The following is a 27456-nucleotide window of genomic DNA, read 5'->3' as shown; positions in this document are numbered from 1 at the left end:
ACTTCCTCACTTCAGATCTTTACTCAAAGATGGTGTCCTAGCTTCACTGGCCATATTTGAAAATTACAAGTCCCTGTCTCTGGTAGTGCTTCTGAAGTATTAAGGAATTTTACCAACTTTTGAAACCTCTGTTTATCATCTCTCGTGAGAAGGGGACGGACATTTATTTATTATTGACAACTTTCATGATTGTAAACAATATCCCATGGTAATTCCCTCCCTCCCCCGACTTTCCCCTTTGAAACTCCATTCTCTATCATATCCCCTCGCCCTCTCAATCAGTCTCTCTTTTATTTTGATGTTATCATCTTTCCTCCTATTATGATGGTCACGTGTAGGTAGCGTCAGGCACTGTGAGGTCACGGATATCCAGGCCATTTTGTGCCTGGGTGGAGTATGTTGTAAGGAGTCCCACCCTTCCTTTGGCTCTTACATTCTTTCCACCACCTCTTCCACAATGGACCCTGAGCCTTGGAAGGTGTAATAGAGATGTTTCAGTGCTGAGCATTCCTCTGTCACTTCTTCTCAGCACCATGGTGCCTTCTGAGTCATCCCAAGGTCACTGCCATCTGAAAAGAGAAGCTTCTCTAACCAAAAGTGAGAGTAGCATTAATATATGAGTATGAACACTTAAAGAAATGCTTACTGGACATATTGATGAGCATAGTATATACATTTAGCCAGACAGCAGCAGATATTACACCCCTAGGGCTCAAAACTACCCCTTTGTAGGTTTTCAGTATCAGGGATGTATTCCCTCCCATGAAACAGGCCTCCAGTCAAATTAGAGGGCAGTTGGTTTCCCCAATAACAGATGTGCCACTATCGTACCAGTTGGTTTATTTGGCCTGGCTGGCCAAATGTAAGGCTTTCAGTGTCCGCTGTTGAGTATCTTCACTGGTGATTTCTGTCTCTCCCATTGAACTGCATGCAATGTGGCTTTTCCCAGCCTTTTGTCAGCTAGTCTACATGGAGGAGGTTTTCAGCTCAGTTCCAGCAAGACTTCTCAGTGATCTTGTAGCCTAAGTATGTGGAGTCTTCAGCAATAGGGTCTTACTATCTACTCCTGGTGGGCAACCAAGGGCCTCAGCAATGGCCTGTAATATTTTTGGGTTATCAGGGACCTCCCCGACCAACAACTCACTGGAAGGTATCCCATACCTGGCACTGAAAATTTTCTAGTAACAATCTATAGCTCCTTAGTGTTCCATTGTCCAAAAAGGTAGACTTCCATATGATTTATTTATATCCTCTTGGATTTTGATTAGCCCTTCCTCCACCTTTCCTTATTCAGTCTCTTCCCCTGACCTCTCTTAGGCCTGTCCACACCCACTAATCTGTTCTTCTACTTACATTAAAAACACTTTTTTGTTTATTTTTATTTTATTTATTTATTTATTTGAAAGTGACCGACAGAGAAAGAGGCAGATAGAGAGAGAGAAAGAGAGAGAGAGAGAGAGAGAGAATCTACTTACCTTTTCTATAGACACTTTTGTCTGCTGTGGTCACTGCCCTTTCCCATTGTCTGACATGAGCTCCAGGCATGAGCTGTAGCTGAGCAAAGGGGACATAGAACTGCTCGGCTATCATCACAGCAGACAGGTATTAATGAAGCTGATATATATATATATATATATATATATATATATATATATATATATTTGGCTTCAAGGGTAATTTTTTGTTTTGAGGCAAGCCCAACAGACTGGCCTTTTTTGTGTGTAAGAGAGTGAAAGCAAGAGTGAGAGAGGGAATTGGTGCTCCAGGGCCTCCAGCCACTGTAACCAAACTCCAGACGCGTGCACCCCCTTGTGCATTTGGTGTCGCCCTGTGCTTATGTGGGACTGGAAGAGTTGAACATGGGTCCTTAGGTTTCCCTGGCAAGTGCCTTAACCACAAAGCAAGAGTAATTTTTTTAATCAAAGGAGTTACCCAAGGAGTCTATCAAATCAGTGCCCTTATTCATGAAGGATAATTTTGTTTTTATCCAATGGGATAAGTTGTTGTTTGGTCTTGTTTTAAAAATGGATTTTTTTTTTAAAGTTAGCTAAAGGAAATTGTTTGCAGGGCTGCTGGAGTTATAACTAGATAAATCATTTAGGATTCTAACTTGAATGAAAAATTTTCAATTTGACTTGGACTGTTTTTAGTTGGGGGACTTTATAAAAATAATTGCATTGATAACCATACTTATTATCTGTTTAAATGGTTTATCTCATCTTAGTTTTCTAGATCATATAAATCTAGGAAATCATTTCTTTCAGATTTTCAAACTTAGTGGAGTATATGTTCTTAAAGCATGTCCTTATGATTTTCTGCATTTCAGTGGTATCTGTTGAAATAGTGCCTTTTTCATCTCTAATGACCAGATTTCTTTTGACCAGATTTGCTAAGGATTTATCAATTTTGTTAATCCTTCCAAAGAACCAACTTTTTGTTTCATTATTATTTAGTTTTATGTTTTGGTTTCTATTTCTCAATTTCTGCCCTAATCTTTATTATTTCTTCTCATCTACTGATTTTTGGTTAGCTTTGTTCTTCTTTGTCTAAGGCCGTAAGGTGAAGCATTAAGTTATTTACTCACGACCTTTATAATTTCTTAATACAGGCACTTAAAGCTATAAATTTTCCTCTTAGGACTACCCTCATTTTGTCCCAAAAGTTTTGGTTATGTTGTATTATCATTACCATTTGAATCTATGATTTTTTTGGGTTTCTTTCTTGATCTTTTCAATGACCCACTCATAATTCAGTAGTGTATTATTTAGTTTCCATGATTTTACATATACTCTATAGTTTTTCTTGCTGTTGATTTGTTTCAAATTAGTGAAATTATAAGTTATATAGGAAGTTGTCTGTACCTTAAGAATTACTTCATAGAATCAGTTTTTGTGATAGAATGATATAGGGCCATAGTGCAAGCACAATAGCATTTTTTAAGCAATGACCAGAGGACAAAAAATTCCTTTTCTTATTAACATTTTAGAAATATGGAAATTATTATCTAAAGGGTAATTATATTTATTTTGCTAACTTTTTTCTTTGTGGTTTTTTTTTTTTTTTTTTTTTTTTTTTTTTTTGAGGTAAGGTTTCACTCTGGTCCAGGCTGACCTGGATTTCACTGTGTAGTCTCAGGGTGGCCTCAGACTCATGGCAATCTTCCTACCTCTACCTCCCAAGTGCTGGGATTAAAAGCATGCACCACCATGTCTGGCTATTTTGCTGAATTTTAAAGTTCATATAATTAGCAAAATTGGTTGAATTCTTCCACATTATTAAGAGATCTCTGTCTTCTTTCAGCCTTCTTAAGGAAGAATCACATATACATATATGTGTCATAACATGCCTGAATCCTCTTTCAACCCTGTAGAAAATTATACTTTTTCCATTCATGGTAGTCTTTGATTTTTAAATATTTAACATAGGAAATTTCAAACACTGTATAGAAGAGTGTCACGAAACCTCCATGAGTCTGTCACTTTGCAGCTTCCTCTATTTCTTTCTCAATATCCTCCATCTTCTTTATCCAAAATTGAGAATCTTAGTTTTCAAGAACAATGTAAGTGGGTATAGTGGTGCACACCGTTAATCCCAGCACTCTGGAGGCAGATGTAAGAGGATCACCATGAGTTTGAAGCCAGCCTGGGACTACATAGTAAAGTCCAGGTCATCCTGGGCTGGAGTGAAACCCTGCCTCAAAACAAACAGACAAACATAAAGAACAATGGAAAGGATACAATTTGAATATTATGTAGTTATTGTTTTTGCTTCATCCCACAAATACACAGGAAACAGTCTCTGAAAACAATACCCAGTGTTGCCCCCAACAATACAGTCACTGAACGTTGAAGACTTGATGATCTATTTGTTTTCTGGGTATGTTCCTTTAGATATGACGAGGAGTGGGGAGCCAGTATTGTATAATTTGGAGTAGTGCAAACATCCAAATGGATACACAGTTTTGGTTTATTCGAAATTCTTTTTTTTTTTTTTTTTTTTTTTGCAAATGCTGTTTTCTCTTTATTTTTTATTTTTTTATTTTTTTGTTTTTTTTTTAATTTTTATTAACATTTTCCATGATTATAAAATATATCCCATGGTAATTCCCTCCCTCCCCACCCCCACACTTTCCCATTTGAAATTCCATTCTCCATCATATTACCTCCCCATTACAATCATTGTAATTACATATATACAATATCAACCTATTAAGTATCCTCCTCCCTTCCTTTCTCGTCCCTTTATGTCTCCTTTTTAACTTACTGGCCTCTGCTACTAAGTATTTTCATTCTCACACAGAAGCCCAGTCATCTGTAGCTAGGATCCACATATGAGAGAGAACATGTGGCGCTTGGCTTTCTGGGCCTGGGTTACCTCACTTAGTATAATACTTTCCAGGTCCATCCATTTTTCTGCAAATTTCATAACTTAATTTTTCTTTACCACTGAGTAGAACTCCATTGTATAAATGTACCACATCTTCATTATCCACTCATCTGTTGAGGGACATCTAGGCTGGTTCCATTTCCCAGCTATTATAAATTGAGCAGCAATAAACATGGTTGAGCAGGTACTTCTAAGGAAATGAGATGAGTCCTTTGGATATATGCCTAGTAGTGCTATAGCTGGGTCATATGGTAGATCAATCTCTAGCTGTTTTAGGAACCTCCACACTGTTTTCCACAATGGCTGGACCAGATTGCATTCCCACCAGCAGTGCAGAAGGGTTCCTTTTTTTCCACATCCCCGCCAACATTTATGATCATTTGTTTTCATGATGGTGGCCAATCTGACAGGGGTGAGATGGAATCTCAATGTAGTTTTAATCTGCATTTCCCTGATGACTAGTGACGTAGAACATTTTTTTAGATGCTTATATGCCATTCGCATTTCTTCCTTTGAGAACTCTCTATTTAGCTCCATAGCCCATTTTTTGATTGGCTTGTTTGATTCCTTATTATTTAACTTTTTGAGTTCTTTGTATATCCTAGATATTAATCCTCTATCAGATATATAGCTGGTGAAGATTTTTTCCCATTCTGTAGGTTGCCTCTTTGCTTTTTTCACTGTGTCCTTTGCGGTGCAAAATCTTTGTAATTTCATGAGGTCCCAGTGGTTAATCTGTGGTTTTATTGCCTGAGCAATTGGGGTTGTATTCAGAAAGTCTTTGCCAAGACCAATATGTTGAAGGGTTTCCCCTACTTTTTCCTCTAGCAGTTTCAGAGTTTCCGGTCTGATGTTAAGGTCTTTAATCCATTTGGACTTAATTCTTGTGCATGGCGAGAGAGAAGAATCAATTTTCATCCCTCTGCAGATATTTATCCAGTTTTCAAAACACCATTTGCTGAAGAGGCTGTCTCTTCTCCAATGAGTATTTTTGGCATTTTTATTGAATATCAGGTGGCTATAGCTACTTGGGCTTACATCTGGGTCCTCTATTCTGTTCCACTGATCTACATGTCTGTTTTTGTGCCAGTACCATGCTGTTTTGTTACTATGGCTCTGTAGTATAGGTTAAAATCAGGTATGGTGATACCACCAGCCTCTTTTTTGTTGCTCAGTATTATTTTAGATATTCGAGGTTTTTTGTGATTCCAAATGAATTTTTGGATTGTTTTTTCTATTTCCATGAAGAAAGCCTTTGGAATTTTGATAGGGATTGCATTAAATGTGTAGATTGCTTTAGGTAAGATTGCCATTTTCACGATATTGATTCTTCCAATCCAGGAACAAGGGAGGTTTCTCCACTTTCTAGTGTCTTCTGCAATTTCTCGCTTGAGTGTTTTAAAGTTCTCATTGTATAGATTCTTTACTTCCTTGGTTAGGTTTATTCCAAGGTATTTTATTTTTTTTGATGCAATTGTGAATGGGAGTGATTCTCTGATTTCATCCTCTGTGTGTTTGTTGTTAGCATATATGAAGGCTACTGATTTCTGTGTATTTATTTTGTATCCTGCTACATTGCTGTAGGTTTTGATCAGCTCTAACAGCTTGCTAGTAGAGTCTCTAGGGTCCTTTATGTATAGAATCATGACATCTGCAAATAATGATAACTTGATTTCTTCCTTTCCAATTTGTATCCCTTTTATGTGTGTCTCTTGTTGCCCAGGCTGGCCTTGAACTCCTTCCTGATCCTCCTGCCTCCACCTCCTGAGGGCTGCTGGGATTACAGGCAAGTGAGACCAGGCAGGGGCAAATGCTGTTATTTCAGGCAGCACCTGATCACCTCTCAGGGAGAAGGGGGTATTCATTCATTCTACTAGATCACAGGAATGTGGCAAAAATTTTATACAACTGAAGCAGTGGCTTCCCCCAAGGGTTTGGAAAGCCAAGGAAAAACTTGAAGGGAACATTTTTACATTTTCTCAAGTAAGGGTTGAAGACATTTACAACATCAAGACAAGCTTTAACTCTATTCTGCTGAGTGACACAAGATATGAAAGACCATTTGGAATTGGGACCCGAGGGACTTATTTAGCACAACCTTGATACATATGTAACACAGACATCTGGGGCCAATAAGCCATTTCCACTGCCTTGGTAGAACTGGACACACAGCTACAAAAGGACCTCACTGTACAGCTCTCCAACATGAGGATTCGGTTCTCCAAAAACACCATTCAATGCTTTCTAGAGTTCTTTAACTACTTTGGAATACAAGAACAATACATACATCATAAGACAGGCACTGAAATATTCACATTCATGGGAAAACACAACCCTCGATGGAATCGGAAGTAAGCTGTCTTTTAGGAAACTGGCTAAACCTATTAAAAGGTCATTACAACTCAGATTTTCATACCTGCCTTGGGCCAGAATTCCTGCATTTTGTCCAACTGTTGTAAACTACTGAACAATGCTGACCACGCATTTTGGTTTACAGAGCAGAGCCTGCTCCCTCCCTTTAAAAATGGCAAAAGCCCTGAAAAGTCACCCATCTCACTGACTTTCTTTTTGAACACAATGATTAATTGAATTGGAAGCAAAAACATTGCTGTTTCTCAATCTAAGGGATAAAATGACCACAGAACCTTTCTGTAGAGTACAAGTTTTCTACTTCATGGTAAGAAAGGAAGGAAGGACACTTCTGCCCAAGTTCAACACACAGAAGTATTTGGTCTGAGATTTAAGACAGAAGGCACTTTTAACACTCTGGTGTAAGGTGTTCAGCACAGAAGCAGACTGTCGCCATTTCAGCTGGGTTTATTCAGGTCACCGTGAAGTCTCTTCTCTGCATCCGTGAGGTTGTAACAGCAGGGCGTCGTCACTGTGTCTCACCTTCAGCTCTTTCTACCTGTAATACTTTTCCTCGTTCAGACAAAAGCAGCATGTCAGCCTTAAAGTTTACAGATTCGACATATGACTCTAAAACAGTTGCTAACAATCCTTAGTGCAAGAAAACACAAGGGAGAAAAAAACACTATGGATCTGCCAAAGAGCACTGGGCCTGTGCGAGCAGGCCCAGACTTACTTTAGAGTCGTAATACTGCTTGGCTGACTGGCACCGATAGTAAGGACAAATATCTGTACGGAAAATTCTACTGCTGTTAAGAAGCTTTACCTAAAAATGCCTTATTGGTATTTCCAGTTTTTCTCCAAAGACATACATCTATTTCCCACCATTAGTGTCCTGAAGGCCTTGGAGTTAAAGGTCTGGTCACGTGACACATGCTGTCCGATTACAATCAAACCAGATCAATCCAGTTTTTAAGACTAAACAGAAACTTGACTTGAACATTGAATTCTGTTTTTTCCTTTTAGAGCAGGGAGATGAAGGGGAACGTGCCACCCTATTGTCTAGCTGTCAATATTTTCCCCCAAGATGCTCTGTATGGGTTTACTGTCCCCACTACTCATCAGTCAATTGGAGCTGACAATTCTTCACCGCTACACTTCAACTAAACTGCACAGTCAGTTCTGCAGGGGTGGATCCAGTATTCCTACCTTTATTTACAATTCTCACATGAGTGGATTCTAGTCGAATCTACATGTTTAAATCCACCAGTTACAACATATTACATATTGTAAACATGGCAATATTTAATACAGTATCTATTCTAAAATATTTTCATGTCATGATCACATTTGTTATACCTGAAATTGAATTTATACACATTAACGAATTACTAGCAATGGCTGCTCACTTTACGATTGAGGACAGGGGGCTAGGACTACATTTTATTATCTTGGAAACATCTTCAAAGTAAAGTTAAAGCTTGTCTTTGATTGGCTCGGTGTATCCTTTTTTTGTGTGTGTGTCCGTATTTAAAATGAAGATTGACACAGAAAAATAGCTAGGGCCCCTTCTAGTAGTATTTTAAAAAATCAGTTTAAGATTCTTAGGGAAAGTGTCTGTTGTGAATAAAAAAAAAAAAAAAAACTTGCAAAATAAACTTAATGGGAAAGGGGTTTGAGACTGTTGGTCAGGAGTCCTTGGGCCATCAGTCCTGCTTGGGCTGCAGCTGCCGTTTCCAGGCCTCATTCAAGTACACTAGTCGTTTGTAGTTGATGATGAGAAGAATGAAGTTCAACACATATGTGGTGATGCAAATGATGCAAAACTCCTTCAGCACAAAGTACAGAATGTAGGCCAGGTACAAAGACCCCACCACAGATACAATGGAGGAGGTCATGAGGACGGGGGCTGCAACTGCGCTTGCTGTCGTGCCAAGTAATAACTGTAGTATATAAAATATAAGTCCAAAGACACTGTTTGGCTGGTTTAATACACCATCGTTTCCAAAAATGGAACCCAAAAGACCAAATCCTCGACCCCATCTGGAGGCCAGCGCGCTGGAGCACCTCACCCAGAGCCCCAGGTCGCACGGGGCCCGGTGCTCGGGGTCCCGTTCCTTCTCGCGCTCCACGTGGTAGGCGTAGATGGACAGCAGGATGCCGGCGGCGCACACGGCGCACCTGGCCGCCCGCTCCCACCCCGGCACCGACACTCTCAGCAGGACGGGCGCCGCCACCTTCCCCCCGCCGCCGCCGCCGCCGCCACCCTTTATTCGAAATTCTTAAGCATTACTTTTTAAAAATTAATTTTGCTTTATAACTATTTAAGATAAACAAGGTACTTTCAAGAAATATAGCCTCGGAAAGCTAAGCTGAGCTACCATGGATGGCCAGCACCTTGTGGAACCCTGACTCCAGGGCGTTTCTTGGGAGCATTTTCTGGAGCACCTCTACCCACAGAACTTTACCTTTGACAAGTTGGTCCAGAGGGCAGCTGAAGAAAAGCATAAAGAATTCTGTATTTCAGAGGATGAGAAATACTACTTACGATCGCTTGGAGAAGACCCTAGAAAGATGTTACAGACATCAGAAAGCAGTTCCCATTATTGGAAGGGGATATTAAGTTTCCAAATTTCTTCAAAGAAGAACAATTCTTCTCCAGTGTTTTTTGAATTAGTTCACCAGGATTACAACTTTGGACTCACTATGATGTAATGGATAACTTCTTAATACAAGTAACAGGAAAAAAGCGTGTTACACTGTTCAATCCTTGAGATGCCCAGAATTTATATTTATCAGGTTCTAAATCAGAAGTATTGAATATAGACAGCCCAGACTTGGTTAAATACCCACTCTTTTCCAAGGCGGGAAGCTTTATGGTTCCATAATGTAATTTCTGAAGAGTTTGGAGTGGGAGTGAATGTTTTTGGAAACACCTTCCATCTGAATGCTACGATAAAACAGATACCTACGGCAATAAAGACCCATTAGCAGCATCGAGAGCTGTACAAATCTTGGACAGAGCCTTCAAAACACTGGCGGAATTACCAGAGGAATACAGGGACTTCTATGCACGGCAAATGGTCTTACACATTCAAGACAAAGCCTACAGTAAGAACTTTGAGTAAAAAAAAATAATGAATTAAATGAAATAAAAAGTTTAATAATTCAACTCAAGTGCTAGAAAAGTATAGCAAGATATCAATTAAAATGTAGGATGATGTGTTTTATATTAATAAAAAAAAGGTCAATCAGTCTCACATTTATAGTATAGAGAGGTACTGCCATGATTTCTACTTTGCATATACTGCTACTTGGCATATATTGTTCAAAGATTACTGTGCTGGGGGCTGGAGAGATGGCTTAGTGGTTAAGGCATTTGCCTGCAAAGTCAAAGGATCCAGTCCGACTCCCCAGGACCCACACAAGCCAGATGCACAAGGGGACACATGCATCTGGAGTTTGTTTGCAGTGGCTGGAGGCCCTGGTGTGCTTATTCTCTCTCTCTTTCTCTCTGCCTCTTTCTCATAAATAAATAAATAAAATATATTTTTTAAAAAAGAAATATAGCCACCAATGATCACACCAATCTAGAACTTTCCTTCCTCATATGCAATATTTCCTTTTAACTTCTTAGTCTCATTCTTCTGTTTGTTTTTTTTTTTTTTTAAATTTGTTTTGGTTTTTGCTTTTCTTTTTCCAAGGTAGGGTCTCACTCTAGGCGAGGCTGACCTGGAACTCACTATGTAGTCTCAGGGTGGCCTTGAACTCATGTTGATCCTCTTACCTCTGCCTCCCAAATGCTGGGATTAAATACATGTGCCACCATGCCTGGCTTCTCTCTCCAGCTTTTTATTATCCATTTTCTTTTTTTTTTTGTTTGTGTGGATGTAATGTGGGGTGTGGTACATGTGTGGGGCTGGGTATAGTGTGTAGTGTGGTGGATGTGTGTGTGTATGCCAGTGAGGCACCCCATGAACAAACCTGCAGTGGGGGATGCTTACTTGCAGTGGCCACAACAGAGTGTTGGGTACGGGCTCCATCACTCCTCCACCCATTCTCATGGTGAACCAGAGCTTCTTCTTGATATTGGAGCTTGCTTCTTTCTAAGATCCTAGGCCACTCTCTGGTTTCTGCTCCCCTTTGAGGGGCTGAGATTACAGGTGCACATGGCCATACCCAACTGTTGATATGGCTTCTGGCAGTTTCAGGCCCCTTAAGCCCTCATGGTTTTGTAGAAAATACAACCAGTGAGCCATCTCTCCAGCCTTGCCTACTTTATTTATTTATTTATTTTTATTAACATTTTCCATGATTATAAAATATATCCCATGGTAATTCCCGCCCTCCCCACCCCCACACTTTCCCATTTGAAATTCCATTCTCCATCATATTACCTCCCCATTACAATCATTGTATTGTAATTACATATATACAATATCAACCTATTAAGTACCCTCCTCCTTTCCTTTCTCTTCCCTTTATGTCTCCTTTTTAACTTACTGGCCTCTGCTACTAAGTATTTTCATTCTCACACAGAAGCCCAATCATCTGTAGCTAGGATCCACATATGAGAGAGAACATGTGGCGCTTGGCTTTCTGGGCTGGGTTACCTCACTTAGTATAAACCTTTCCAGGTCCATCCATTTTTCTGCAAATTTCATAACTTCATTTTTCTTTACCGCTGAGTAGAACTCCATTGTATAAATGTGCCACATCTTCATTATCCACTCATCAGTTGAGGGACATCTAGGCTAGTTCCATTTCCCAGCTATTACAAATTGAGCAGCAATAAACATGGTTGAGCAGGTACTTCTAAGGAAATGAGATATCCTTCGGATATATGCCTAGTAGTGCTATAGCTGGGTCATATGGTAGGTCAATCTCTAGCTGTTTTAGGAACCTCCACACTGTTTTCCACAATGGCTGGACAAGATTGCATTTCCACCAGCAGTGTAGAAGGGTTCTTTTTTTTCCACATCCCCGCCAACATTTATGATCATTTGTTTTCATGATGGTCTTGCCTACTTTTTAAACTGATGCATATTATTTTATGAGCTGAATAAGTCTATAAATATGTATTGGCAATTTTCATGGAGGAGTGGACACATTATCATGCAAAGTTCCATCACTAAATTAGTGAGTATTCATGGGTGGGTTACTTTCAGTCTTCCACGATTCACCAAACACTGTAAGTGCATTAGTCTCTCTCTCTCTCTCTCTCTCTCTCTCTCTCTCTCTCTGTGTGTGTGTGTGTGTGTGTGTGTGTGAGAGAGAAAGAGAGAGAGAGAGAGAGAGAGAGAGAGAGAGAGAGAGAGGAGAGATAGTGAATCTTTGTCAACAGTTTTCTAGAATAGGAATTCCTGGCTCAGGCTATTGTAAATATAAATTTTCCTAAATGCTGCCAAACTCTCAGTAGGAAGTGTACCACTTTGAATTCCCACAGCCCATGTTTAGGAATGAGTGTTCTCCTCACCCTCACCAAGAGAGCAAGTCACTAAACTTTTATAATTTTATCAGTCTCATAGGTTAAAAAAAAAAAAAACCAACACACACACACACAAAATCCATCTTGTACCCAAGTGTATTTCTGGTTTGAGTTCTAAGTGAAATTGAGCTCCTCAGTGTATGTGGCATGTGGTAAAGAAACACTATCTTTACTTGTGAATTTTTTTTCTCCAGCTTGAGATTTTTTTTTTTTTTTTTTTTCCTTCTGTATTGGATTATCCCTTCATCTGGGATAAAGGTGGCAGATATTTTCCTCAGCTGGCCATTTGTCTTTTTCCTTTGTGATTATCTTTTGCCAGGAATACTTTTTAATATTATTTTATATTAGTAAATTAATCTAGCATTTTCCTATTCCTTTTTTCCCTCTCCCAGATTCTAAAAGGATACACACACTTCCCTCTAACTGTATAGTTAGTTATTTACATCAGAATCTTACATTTGTGTAGAGTTTTTCCTAATTCATCTGATTTAAGAAACAACTAATTTTTCCCATGTGGTTCTCCTGTTATTCCATAGTACTTGTTAGAGTCTTGCCCCTCTATACAACTAATTGAAATGTAGCCTTTAGGGCATCCTACATTTTGCATTTCTAATTTATTAGTTCCTCCTAATGTTTATCAACTCAAAAATTACTCTTATATCTGACCTGTATTATTCAAGTTTCTATTAGACCTATGTTCTCAGGAAAACTGAGACGCTGTGATGTAATTAATCATGGTCTCCAGTTTGGTACTTTTCCATGAGATAAGTCAAATTGCCCTTTAGATTTAATTAATCCCAAATTTTATCACCTTCTCCTTCCTTGCCCCTCTCCTTCTCTTCCTCCTTCTTTTCCTTCCTCCTTCTTTTCTTCTTGTTCCTCTCCTCCTCCTTTTCTCTCCCCATCATGTGTGTGGGCATGTTCCTATGTAATTGGGTCTGAGTGTGTGTGAAGGGCAGAGAACATCTCAGCTTATCCTCAGGAAGTCAGTCTACCTCTTTTTGAGATAGGGGCTTTCATTGGCTTGGAACTCATCAGTTTGGCTACACAGAGAGCTCAAGTGCTGGCCACCCCAGCACTGGGATTATAGGAGCATGTCATCATACCCAGCATATTTGTGAGGCAAACACTTTACTTTGCTGCATTCTGAAGCTTCTTTCTGTGCATCCTTTAAGCACTTAAAAATTCAGTTCTTTCACACTTCCCAGATGTCACCCTCTTGTCAAACATAGCTCTTCTTACTCCATGTCTCACACAGTCAGAACACAATCATAACTCTTGCCCCTGAGTTATTTCTCAAAGTCTTCTCATTCTTTCCTTCCCAATGCCTGGTTTCTGACCAAGCACATCTCAGATAGACAATTTAACATCCTTTGATCCAGCACAACTTGCAATCTTGTCCTTCACAAATTCTTCCCCTCCACAGCTTCCAAAGAGACCATTTAAAATGGGAAGCTGACCTGCCTGCCCTTCTCCATTTTTTAATACTCTGTTATCTATAGGAAAGATTCCTGGTGTATTAACAAGTCTGACAAGGACCTGCATCCCTGCATCCCCACCCAGTGACTCCCAGCCATTTAGGATTCCTGTTTCCCTACCTATCCATCCAGAGGCATCTCATCCTCACGGCATTTTCTTCTGTAACTACATCCCCAGCCTGTAGCTACACAACTCCAGTCCTGCTCCATGCCACCATCTTGTGTTAAATTTATAGGCTGATGCATTTTCTTTCATTTAATTGCAAATCCTATGAGTTGGAAATATAATCTGCTTGAGTGATAAAGTTGGTCTTCAGTGAGCAGTAACCGTCATAACCCTTTGTTGCAGTCTGGTTCACATTGCTGGTAGAAATCACCCAACCAAGAGCAGCTTCTGTGAAAAAGAGGTTTATTTTGGCTTACATGCTCAAGGGGAAACTCCACGATGGCAGGGAAATTGATAGCATGAGCAGAGGGTGGACATTACCCCCTGGCCAACATAAGGTAGACCACAGCAACAGGAGGGTGTGCCCAACACTGGCAAGGGGAAGCTGGCTATAATACCCATAAGCCTGCCCCCAACAATACACTCCATCCAGGAGGCATTAATTCCCAAATGTCCATCAGCTGGGAACCTAGCATTCAGAACAGCTAAGTTTATGGGGGACATCTGAATCAGACCACCACACCTTTGTTCTTGGTATACATCTCTATAAACTATTTACTATTTTATGTTTTATAGAGAATAGTTCACATGCGAGCCTCTTGTGAAATGAAAACTTATTTTATTTATTCATAGTTCCCTAAGCCTAAGGCAGACAATCACCTGTAAAAGGAGCTCAAGAAGTATAATTTGTTGAGAATAAAAAGAGAGATTGAGATGATCAATGACATATAAAAACATGATTTTACAAAAATAATTGACATAGCTGAGAATGGCAATCAGAAAAAAAATATCAGCATTTCACAGGGAGCAAAAGGTTGGTCACAAAACAAGGATTTGGGTCGGAGCAAGGACATTACTAGGGCACAAATAACAGTTTTATATACAGTAAGTGGAAGGCTCCCTTGGATGTGAGATTCATATTAGAAGCTCCCAGGAAAAACCCAATGAAAAATCTCCACACCCATCAGGATGGCTGACATAAAACACAGTGCAAACACCAAGTGCTGGAGAGGATGCAGAGAAATCGGTCCTTCATGCATCACGACTGGTGATACAAAATGGCACAGCTCCTATGGAAGATAATTTTATAGTTTCCTATAAAACCAAACATGGCACTTCTGTGCAACCAAGAAGGCAAAAAGCAAAACTGAGACCAGATAGAACTATACCTACATCAAGTATGGTTTATCCATATTGTGCAGTACTACTCAGGAATAAGAAGAAACACATTCAAACCCAGACAGATCTTGAAGATCTTTGAGAGAAAAATGCTAATCCAGAAAGATTACATGATTCCATTTCTATTTTTTTTATTTATATTTATTTTTAGTCATTTTAGAGAGTGTGAGCAAGAGAGAGACAGACAGAGAAAGAGAATTGATGTGCCAGGGCCTCGACCACTGCAATCGAACTCCAGATGCTTGCATCACCTACTGGGCATGTGTGACCTTGCACGTGCCTTACTATTGTGTGACTGGCTTATGTGGGATCTGGAGAGTTGAACACATCTCCTTAGGCTTTGCAGGCAAGAGTCTTAACCACTAAGCCATCTTTCTAGCTCCCATTTATATATGTTTGAAATGAACTGATAGCTGTTCAGTATTCTGACTGCATTTTTAAATCTACAAAACAACAAGGGTAACAAACTTGTAATACACACAGGAGCACAGCTGAGAGAATCTGAGCACAGCTGGTACCCTGCCTGGGATATTTTATGGTTTTGAAGGATGTTAGTTACCAAAGAGGGAAACAGCACAGCGTACAGGAATGTCTCTGTTATTTCTGGTAATTGCATGCTGATCTACGACTACTCCAATAAATATTTCAACCAAAACATTGTCAGTGGTCAAAATTATCATATAAAATCCCTGGAATAAACCAGACTGGTGGTGGCTCACATCTTTATTCCCAGCACTTGGGAGGCTGAAGTAGAATGATTGCCCTAAGTTCAAATCTAGCCCAAGGCATAGAGTGAGTTTCAGGTCAGCCTGGAGTACACTGAAACCTGTTTCAAAAAATAAAAATACATAAATAGCTATGGATACTAACATTAAAGAATCTTTTTAAAAGACTTTCCTTGAGTGACAGAACTTAGTACATAAATAAGCAGTAAAATATGTATTATTTGATTTTGTTTTATTTTAAAAGGGCAAATAAAAGCATGTATCAGCATATATGTTTCTAATACATGGGGATATCTTAGAAACAACAAACTGGCTGAGACTGTTTCTAGATAGAGGTACAGTAATATGTTTTATAGTTTAATTATAATGCGGTGAGGAGAGTTTCTTTCCAGGTTTTGTTTGTTTGGTGTTCTAAAAGCATCTTGTATCTGCATTGGCATTTCCTTCCCAATTTGGGGAAATTTTTCTTCTATAATTTTTGTTGAAAACTCCTACTAAGCCTCTGGATTGAAATTCTTCTCCTTCTGTTATACCCTGAATTCTTATGTTTGATCTTTTCATAATGTCCCAGATATCTTGAATTTCCCATTGATACCTTGCTATTAACTTATCTTTGTCTTTATTGGACTGCATGACGTCTGCAACATGGTTTTCTAGTTTAGATATTCTGTTTTCTCCTTCATCCATTCTACTGGTGAGACTTTCCACAGAGTTTTTTATTTCACTGACTGTATTCTTTAGAGCTAGGATTTTGGCCTGATTTTTCTTCAGTATTTCTATTTCCTTACTCACGTCTTGTAATGACCTCTTTATTTCATTAAGCTGATTTCCTGTGTTCTCTTTCAGAAGTTTGTTTTCTCCTTTAATTCCTTTTTTTTCTTCTTTGATTTCCTTCATTTCTTCTCTGATTTCTTTGAGCATAGATACCATCATTTTCTTGAAATCTTTGTCAGACATTTCATCTGAAACAGTCTCATTGGTGTTCATTTCTGATGGATTTATAGTTTTTGGTGGGACTGTATTGTCTTGATTCTTTGAGTTTCTTGTATTATATTGTAGCCAATTTTGAATCCTGAATTAATGTGATGCTTGGGTTTTCTACTTATCTACAGTGTTCCCAGATGTGGAAATACACCTCTATATACCCTCAGGATATGAGTTCAAGGTGCCAGGTGTAGCTGTTGTCCCCCAATCAAGCCACAGAAGTAATCCTAGCTGTTGAGTTTTATTGCTAAGCAAGTGTTCTAGTGGACTGGGAGGAATAATTTACTGGCAAATTCTAAACTTCAACTGAGTAACATATACAATCAATAAAAACCAGCACAAAGTATGCAAACAGAGTCTTATAAAGCCCAAATCCCTAAGAGTGTGTGTTGCTTTACATCCTTAATCCTGTCAGCTGGGAGGTTGAGATTTCTGTTCTGAATCGGGTTCCAGGTCAGCCTGGATCTGAATCAGACCCTGCCCCCAACAATGACAGAAGCAAAACACAAAGGGCCTATAAATATGAAAGCATCAAAGGCAACATTATTTAACCTCCAAATACAGGTTATTTGAAAATGGTAAAGCCAACCTACAGCCCACAACCTGCCCTGACAAGGAAAGAGAGATTAGCTCTTCCAATGTAGGCCTATGCACCTGTTTTGTTTTTTTGTTTTTTTTGTCAGTTGGCTTCGTTACCTTTTGGGGTGGCTTCCAATCTCACCGATATTGAGTGCCCACCCTGATTCCTGGGTGTTGTGCTGTGGAGCTGGAGTTCTGATCAGCTGTGCTGGCTACGCTGCCACTGGGGACTGAATGCCAGACGTTCGTGTTCTGATGGTGAGGGCTGGGAGAGTTCGGACTTCTGGAGCTGCACTTTCAGTAGCTCTTTAGTTGATTTCAGCTGTCCTTCCTTCAGATTTCCTAACTTTGCAAGAAGGCTGATGAAGTTGAAAGATCTGTTCTCTGGTCTCTGCACCTGGCCGGGAGGCGCCAGGCGGGTGCCGGAGCGTGGATCGTGGCTGCGAGCCCCTCAGGGGGACTCTGACCCTTTTCCCCCTTTCCGGTGGATCTTGGTCTCTCCAGATTCTCTGCTGTGTCTAAGAATAACCTATACTCCTTCACTTTTCAGAAGAAGACTGTATTTTGCTGGGCTTCTGCTTAAATCCCTCCCTAGACTGGTTTGGTGTGGCTCCTACGCTGCCATCTTACCCAGAAGTCCGAGGTATAGTAATGTGAATAGGAGGAATTTTAGTGTGCATTAGACTTTAATCTTGTGTTTAAAAATGGAAATACGTTGATCTGTTACTTCAGAAAGTTGATCATGTCATTGAAGATCAAAAGGTAGGCAACTGTCAATAAATAAATAACACATAAACACACATACAGTTAGGAAGTCCTCTTGTGGCCCAAAAATGGTTAATTGAAGGTTCGTTGACTTATTTATTTGCAAACTTGGAGGAGCTTCTGTGTATTTTTCTAACCCTAGTCAATCCTTATGATTGAATTTCATAAAATAAGACTTTTCTTGAATTGCCTTAAGTTGTTCCCATCTTGGATAGTTGTTCTGACTGCTCTGACAGAGGTCCATCTTCATTCAAATTATTGACATGACTCAGCACTCCTGAGTGCTGATGGCCAAGGTTGGGGCATTAGCTCTGTGGCTGTGGTACTTAACATGAATGAAGCTATGATCTTCACCCCCAGAATCAAAATCAAACAAAACTAGTGTCAGACTTTTCTAAGATTTTATCAAAGTTTTCTTTGGGAGTCACAGACTATGGAAATTGCTTTTCCAGATCTAATACCTGACTAGTGTTGAGTCTGCATTTGGGACCCATAGAGTCTTATGTATATGAAGAAAGTTTTCATTACCTTTGGGAAATGGAAGCAGTTGGAAATGGGAATGGGTGAATTGTTCACTTATTCCTTGCACCGCATCTTATGGAGTGGCACCTAGGTGCTGGGCTGCATGCTAGGCCTTGGATAGATGAGTAAAGTGGGCCATGACAGATGTCAGTGGGTCACTTACTGTTCAGACATTAATTCTCTCCAGAAGAGGGCTGGGTAAAGAGAATATATGAAGGAAACCCAGAACAATGTATACAAATTTTTATGTCATTCTTATGACTCATGGCGTAGCTGCTGGGAAGGTCCTTAAAAAAACATATGGAAAAAAGTAGTGATAAAGGAGTGCATTTTAAACAGAAGCAACACAATTGCAGTCAAGATACTATGAAAGTTTTATTGTATCATAAAAAATGAAATTGGTGGCTTTTTAGGTCAAACAGGCCATTGCATACAGTGCAACCCAACAGTTTCCTATGACTACAGGAAACAGTTGCTGGGTTCAAACCTCAAAAGAAGAGCTGAGAGCTGAGCAGGACGAGATGTGGAAAAGCCACATCTGTGCTATGGACACTTTGAGCCAGATAATCTGGGTCTTGGAAGCTATCGTATACATTATAGGGTAGTTAGCAAAATCTCGGGTCTCTCTCTATCTGTTCAGTACCAATAGCTTTCTCCACCAGCTGTGAGACCCACCATCCCACAGGTAGTGCCGAATGTCCCCTGGGTGAGGAGATGTAAATCACCCCAATCGGGAATCGCTGAGATAAAGGATTTGGGCATGGCAAACTATGTGAGCAGCTCCTGGAGAACGGTAGACTTTCTTTGTTGGGAAATAGACTAGCAGGGCACAGCCAGGAGATGTGAGTCCACATGGGGTTATTGTAATCACCAGAAGAAGGTGTGTGGGCAGGAAGGATGGAGACAGAAACGTTAAGGAGAATGGAGATGCTCTTGTGGTGGTTCACTCTCATCCCAGCTCTCAGTAGGCTGGGGGAGGAGGCTATGAGTTCCAGGCCAGCCTCGGCCACAGAATGAATTCTATGTCTGCCTCATACAGACAAATAAAATATTATCATCATCAACAGCAACAAAAAAAAAAAAGAAGAAGAAGAATGGAGATGACACAGGGTTGGAGATGTAATTATGGGAGCTTGGTGAGGAAGTGGGGAGGTGAATCAAAGGGAGGATTCCATCATGATTCCAAATCCAAAAGTAAGAGGAAGAAGATAGAATAATGTCTGGCAGTAGTTAGGAAGATGAGTGTGTGGCAGAATCAGCAGCACAAATAGCTAAGTGATCACTGGAAGCACACAGCCATGCCCGGCTGCTCCTGTGGATTCTGGAGCTCAGTCTCAGATCCTTATGCTTGCAAGGCCACCACTCTACTGACTGAGTTACACCCACGGCCCCTGGAAAGGTTCTTGACCTGTGAAAATCAGGAATGTCTACTTTAGTCTCCTTTCTCTTTCCCCACCATCACATCAAGGCAAACCACTATAAACCTTCAGAACTAATTTCTGCCTAGTTTCATTCTGACTGTGATCACACATGATTGCTTTTCTTGGTACCATGGATGCTAACCCTCTGACTGGAAGGCAAGTCTTGCCTCTCTTCATCTCCCCTTTCCTTTAAGTCCTAAAAATAACTTCATCAGGAAATCTTTCCATGACTCCCGTCTACACTATAAGATTAATTTCGGTCTGCCTTTATTTTTCATAGCATATTCTCCTTCTTGTGGAAATTCACATTTTCAGAATTTACCACTGCTAATGACTTTTTTTTTTTATTTTTTTAAATTGTGTCTCGCCATTTTAGGTTGGAAGTTCATTGTGGGTAGGGTCTTGTTTATGTTGTCACCACTCTATCCCTATAGTTCCTGCCACTTAGAGGACACCAGTAATACTGGGCATGTAGCTCAGTGGCACAGCACTTATCTGATCCGTATGAAGCTTTGGGTCCCGTTCCCAATACTGTAAAATGATGATAGCGATAATGTAGGCAGTCAACAAATAGGTTTGATCAACTGTCCCAACTCTGAAATTTTTCAAAAAAAGACTGTGAGGTGGAGGACAGTAGATTCCATATTTGGAGAGGGTGGGGAGGGTAGATGGGTGGGTTCATGCTGTAACACACATAATGAGAAAGAGCCTCAGCCTTCACCTACTTCAGGCTGCAAGTGACTGAAAGCAGGACTGAGAAGGAGAAAAGAAAGAACCCCCTCTGGGTTTTGTGTTACTGAGGCTCCCCTGTGGGTTCAGGGGACCCATCCCACTCAGGAACATGGAAGATGCTTCTTAAAATTGCCTACTAAGGACGGATGGGGAGAAGCCTGAACCTATTGCTTGTATTTCCCAGGGTGGTGAGCTGCTCTGTGGGCCTAATGTCCTGGGGATTTCTGGCTTGTTCTTGTGTGTTGGAGCAGGCTCGCCTGCTGTGTTGAGAGCCATGCTGCAGAAGAAAGTAATCCATAGAACACACAGGCCCAGCCCCAGGCCAGGGCCCAGCCCAAAACAGAGATTGAGGCTATATGGGACACTCAAGTAACTTTAAACACTTCTTGGCAGATGGCTATTGTGTTAGTGAGGGCTCTTCAAAGGAACAGGACCAATATCATGAATTATATTAAAAGGGAACTTATTGGGTCAATTTAAGGCAGTCCAATAGCAGTTGTAGCCTGAGAATCAAGAAACCTGGTAGCTGCTCAGTCCATGTGGCCAGATGCCTCAGCAGTCCCGATCTGGCGGCATTGAAGGCCTGTGTAGGCTTCCTGAGGAGTCGCTGGTCTCCAACCCACGCTTGTTTCAGGCCTCGCTGGAAGGCAGCAAGCAGCTCAGCAGCCAGATGGGAAGAAGGAAGTGGCTCTTTTCACCCAGAGCTTCCTTATATAAAGTGCTCCCCCCAATCCAGGGAGAAGGGCTCGCCCTATAGCCAGGACTTCCTTCTTCAGTGAATCCTTCATGGAAACAACCTCCCCAAAGAGATGTCTGTGGATTACAAAACAGATCAAGTTGACAACACCTTAACTATCACACCATCTAACCCGGGAACTGTTGCTAGGCCATGCCAAAGGCACAGCTGTGCTTCCCATAGAAAAATGATTAAGCGCCTTTAAAAAGACTCACCTCCACCCCCACACATTTTCTTTTCCTCAGGCTGGCACTAGAAGGGTTGATTGGTAAAGCGAGGGGAGACTTCTAGAAGGTACTGTTATAGACATGATGTGAAAATACAGCCTTTTAATTTTTCTCCTGTTCGTTTATTCGTCACTATATAATTTATTACTGTACTAAGTTGTCATTGTTATAAACCCTCAAAAGCCTTCACCTCCATTTTGTAATAATAGCATGGCTTGATTAGTTCATACAACAAGAATTACATTCCCTCTCACGGTTTCTAGTTTCCCCTATATCCGCTGCATATTAGATGGGATGCTATTTTTCATTTTTAATGGAAAATTTCTCTTGAATGCTTTCATATTATAAGGAAAAATGAGCTTGGGTGTTAAACAACAAAATGTTTTGAATTATGGGGAAAATTATCTTATATGTGGACATAGCAAATAAAATCTATCTTGCATGGCATATTAAATCCACATTTTATAAAAAAATAACAATGGTATATATTAATATTTCTCCATGGACAGATAAGTAATAAGTTGATGGCATAAAGCTTCCAATAAACCAGTAAATGTTCTATCAAGTGGGCACCATGTGCTATGATTATTCACTCTTTAAGTTATTCCCTTTTGTGTTACACAGAGCTGCTTTGGCATCTATAGTCGTTTTCCTTAGAACTCTTCATTTTTATGTCTTTTTACAATGCACGAGAAAACTTAAATAAAAAGAGCTCTTTGGAAAACTTGATTAATGCAATGGAGGTCAGTGTGGTGAAGATTTGTGCAAAATGTGTTTTATTCATATTGTTCTGTTTTTATTATGGGAGCTATAAAACTATGAATAATCTTATTTATTCTGTTTATTCTCTAGTTGATGTAAATTATGGACCACAGTTTTCCTGTCACAAACATAATTGACCAACCTTGTGCCTGAAAGGCATTCTATTTTATTTTCTCAGCATGAATAGCTTGAAACTTCCCATTTATTTATTTACTTACATTTATCAGCTGCTCTGATGGCAGAGAGAAGATCAGAAGTGGAATAAGGAATGAAGCACCTTCAAGGAAATACTATATATGGGAAACAATATGTTCTTTCCCCTTGACCTTGAGACAAGACTCCAACCTTGATCATTTATTCATTCAACAAATGGTTTCTGATCACTCTAATGCATTAGCAGGTGCTCCAGCTCTTGAGAATGGGAGTGACCACCAGCGAGATTCCTGCCCTCAAGGAGTCTGTGAGCAGATGAAAATGCCAGAGTCCAAATGAGTCTCCTGTGTGGAAAGTGGGTCAAAGAGCACAGGAACATCTTTCTGGATAGGTCTGTCAGGGTGGCTTGTCCATGGAGATGACCTTTGAGCAGAGGTTAGAATGATCCAAGGATTTGAAAGAGCAGAGACACGGACACAGGGAACATGTGTAGAGAGCCCACAGAAGAGCTATGATGTCTAAGTGGGACACACCCGTGTGACTCGGAGCAGCTTAAAAGTGAGGAACATGATAGGACATGGGGAATCAGGTGCCTTCATAGGCCATAGAAAGGAATATATGTTTTATCTCAGAAGGGATAGGAAGTCTCTGCAGGGAGAGGAAGAAGAGGAGGGGTCCTGTGACGGTCTTCTTGAGCTACAGAGACCCCCTCTGGCACAAAGTGGACACAGATTCTGAGGAGCACCAGTGGATGCAGAAGAGCCTTGTAGCTCTGAGGGCAGGAGTGAGGGTGGGAGGGATGAACCTTGGGGGTGAGAGTGGAATGGCATGTCCCAATTTTGTAATACATTTCACAGGTACCACCAGTAGGGATCAATGCCAAATCAATGTGGGTAGACAAGATTCAGGGATCATCTCAAGGTTTTGGACTTGAGTAGAATGAATGATGATGTCGCTAACTGGGTTTGGGACTATGCAGGAAGGAGTAGACTTTGCTTATCAGACATGGGAGTGCTAATGTTGAATAGGCAGGTAGCAGTGTGGAGCACAGAAAAAATCAAAATGCAGACATGGGCATGCAGATGATACTTGATACTGCAGGGTTGGTTCTCATCGCTCTGACTCTGGTGATTTCTGATGACTCCAGGACTCCCTAAAGTGCCCTAAAAGTGGGATCCTTCCAGACTTATGCTCTCTATGGATCTATCTGTCTCCCCAGTAACATGTGCAGGCCATGTTCAGGCAGATGGAAACCTAACTGATAGGATGTCCTCACAGGACTAGAAGAGCAGCCTGGAACTGGGGAAAGATCCTGAGACTTAGGATCAGGGAACTTTGGTTCAAGGTTCATGCTGGACCATTCCTCCCTAAGCTGGGCTATTCCTTATCTGAAAAATAAAAATAGTGGTGATAGATAATATGCAGGGTTCAGAATTGTGCATAATATGCTCATTTGTTGCTTCACAATGGGATCTATTCTGAGAAATGCATCACTAGGTGATTCCATCTTTGTGCTAATTGTACGTTGATTATGGCTACAAAAACCTAGAATGCGTAGATCTATCATCATTGTGGCTTCTTGTTGCAATGAAGTGACTCAGTAAATATGAGATCTATGAGGACGCTACCTGTCTAACACAGAATAGGTTTTACAGGAATTTTTTTTATAAAAGGAATTGTTAGCATGTATGAGGCTCTGGGTTTGATCCCTAGACACACAAAGTGAAGGAAGGAATGGAGGGAAGAAGGGAAGGAGGTAGGACAGACATTCTAAAACAATAGCAAGAATATAGTATAGTAAACAAGGGAACCAGCCACATAGTCACTTACCACCATTACCTCATTGTATGCGACAGTGCATGACTGGCAGGTGATCGGCTTGTTAATACCAACTTTATCACACACATACACATGAGTGTGCGTTACCTTGTGATACCACAATGGCTACTTCAGTAGATATGAATGTTTTAGCTCCAGTAAAATCTTGGATTTTCCTTCTGAGACAGGGCCTCACTATGTATCTCAGGTTTGCCTTGAATTTGCAATCCATCTGTCTCCGCTGTGGTCCTGCTGGGATTACAGGCCTGAGCCACATGCTGTGCCCTCCCTGAAAGGGTTAGGGAGCTGCAGTTGTAGGCTAATCTGTCTTTGGCTGGAATGCCGTTTTGTAGTCCGTGACTGTAGACAAGTCGACTTGGTATAGAGAGTGTGCTTGATACCTTTACACCTGCACTTTAATTTCTTCAAGTGTAGATATCAGACCCTGGGCTTTCACCTTGCTCACAGCCATAGCTTCAGAGAAAAGCTGGCTTAGCATTAGAAGTAGATCCTGTGAAGTTTCTTCATCTTTGTCTTCTTACACCTGAGTCGTCTGGCATTTGGTACATCTTGAACAAAGCAGTATAATGCACTAGCAGTTTTTCCTTTTAGCCACCGTTACCCTCTCCCCAAGACTCAGAAATCAACAGTTTAGTCAGTAAGTGTCCTTTTGGTTTTCTGACTAAGAATGTTTTTGAGATCCGATAGGGTCTTGTTCTCTAAAGCTACTGTAAGGAAGAGTGAGTAGGCTCAGCTGATTTTATATATCTAGCATTCTCTTAATTGTTGTTAGTATTTTTTGTTTTTTGGTCCAGAATACATTTAATTTGGAAGCATTCCCAAGACATGTTAAAGTGAGTGCCAACATCTTTGTCAAGCATATTGGGATTAATAATGCTTATGTTGAATGTAGGCAATTTAGTTATTACTTTTCACATAAATTCTTTCTACTCATGCTGAGAAACCCTCCAGTAGAGTGACACTTATTACAGCTTTTCTCAATCAATTAATGTTTATTGAGTCTCTGCTATGTGTGGGACATAGCACTTGGCATGTAAGGAATGTAGGTCAACATCATACCCAGTCCTATGCTCCAGTGTGGAAACTAATTATTCAGGGGAAGCTGAGCTGGAACTGTCAGAGAAGAAAGTTCCCAGAGGAACTTCGGGAAGGTCTCACTCTCCCTCTTGCTCAACTTGGGTGACTCCTTCCACATCTTCCAAGCAGCCTACCTTGGCTTGACCCCCATGAGTGAAGGGGGTTTACCAAATCCCTGAATTTCTTCTTAGAATTTGGCCCAACTTGCCCCTCATAATTTGCCATAGCCAGATATGGTAGCTCACACCTGTAACCCTAGCACTCCAGAAGTTGAGCTAGGAGGATAACCATGAATTCCAGGTCAGCTTGGGCTCCACAGTGAGTTCTAGGTAAGCCTATGCTACAGTGCGACTGTGATTCAAAAATAAATGCATCTAAATTTTCATCATAGAACTGTAGAAGTATGTCTGTGGTTGTTACTCAACCTTTCCATGTTATGCTATATCTACAAAAAAAAAAAAAAAACAAAGAATCTAAACTTTCATGCTCGACTAGTATCTCTGTGCAGTGCTGGAGTTTTTCACATGATAGCCTTCAACACTGTAATAAATATGTGGCAGAATCATGTATAAAGAAGAAAGGTTTGAGAAGTTTCAGGTCATGATAAGTTGTTCTTATTCTTTTTGGTATTATCATGGGACAGCAAGTCAAGGCAAAAAATGTGTGGTGCAACTATTCACCCATTTCCAGAATACAAAAAGAGTGAGAGAACAGAGTCCCATGGTCCTCTTTGAAGCCTCACTTTGAAAGTCTTTATCACCCTTCAGTAATACCAAAGGCTGGGGAAACAGATGAGCCTTCTGTAAACATTCATCTAAACCAAAGAAGAGGTATTGTTATTCTCACCTTACCAGTGAGGATAGTGTATCTTGGACTTGAGTGGCTAAGCTAATATCTACAGCCAGCATACCAGGGTGAATCTATGGTTTTTTTTCTACCTAACTATGGCATCTGTGATCTGCAAAACACTTAGCAATGATGACCCTAAGGCTATGTATGGGGAAAGATCACAGCCTAGGCTGGAGGTGGGTCCAGAGGTTTTGTGGAAGAAAACAAAGCACGTTCTTTTCCTGCTTAGTCTGAGTGATTGTACTAGGGATGTTTCCGATGGATACCAGAATTGTTAACAGGAAAGGATGGATTGAGAACTAAGAAGTTTTCTTGGAGGGACACAGCCTTGGGATTTTAGGGGAGGGCTGGAGAATGGCTTAGCAGTTAAAGCATTTGCCTGTGAAGCATAAGGACCCAGAGTTTGATTCCCCAGTATCCATGTAAGGCAGATACTCAAGGTGGTGCTTGTGTCTGGAGTTTGTTTGCAGTGGCTGGAGGCCCTGGTATACCCATTCTTTATCTGCCTCTCTGTCTTGTTCTCTCCCTACCTCCCGCCCCATCTCTTTTAAATAAATAAATATTTTTAAAAAGAATTAGTGAATATTATCCATATTATCTATAGAGTAGGATACTAATTGTTTCCCTCCTTGCTCTAAATGTACTTATCTGCATCACTGGGTTGTGCGTGGAAGTGCTGCATTGCTGGTGCCTTTATCAACCTGTGGTATAAATGTATGGTTTTCCATCCTTTTGTCTCCTTTTAATTGGACTTTCTTTTAAGGCATTGATTTAATCCCTATTTTATCTGATTCTATCTTTGCTTTCTGTCATTAATAGGAAAGATTTGGAAAGTAAATTCCTAGTGCTTTTGAGAAAGGTGCTTGAGTTTAGATACATCTAGAGTTACAATTGCATCATTCATGTTTCAAACTTAGCTGTTCAAGTCATTGCAAGCTTCTAGAATGACATCAATGGATCACATGAAGCATCCTCCCTATTGTCTGTCTATCTATCCATCTCTCTATCTATCTATCTATCTATCTATCTATCTATCTAT

At 40.4% G+C, this 27456-nt stretch overlaps 2 protein-coding genes and 1 pseudogene across 2 annotated transcripts in view; 2 read left to right on the top strand and 1 right to left on the bottom strand.

The window, feature by feature from the left end:
• Pld5 (phospholipase D family member 5) overlaps positions 1-27456 on the top strand; it is a 369604-nt gene that overhangs the window by 102131 nt on the left and 240017 nt on the right. The gene's annotated exons all lie outside the window — the stretch shown is intronic.
• Positions 8264-9014, bottom strand: LOC123455441 (vitamin K epoxide reductase complex subunit 1-like protein 1; the record flags this gene model as incomplete). Its single annotated transcript, XM_045136243.1, has 1 exon — positions 8264-9014. A coding segment is annotated over one exon (573 nt), but the record flags the coding sequence as incomplete, so codon positions are not given.
• On the top strand, positions 9118-9863 carry LOC123457655 (annotated as a pseudogene).

This window comes from Jaculus jaculus, chromosome 1, assembly GCF_020740685.1.
Source record: "Jaculus jaculus isolate mJacJac1 chromosome 1, mJacJac1.mat.Y.cur, whole genome shotgun sequence".
Taxonomy (NCBI): domain Eukaryota; kingdom Metazoa; phylum Chordata; class Mammalia; order Rodentia; family Dipodidae; genus Jaculus; species Jaculus jaculus.
The sequence above is the reverse complement of the archived record's forward strand: the minus strand, read 5'-3'. Positions and strand labels throughout refer to the sequence as shown.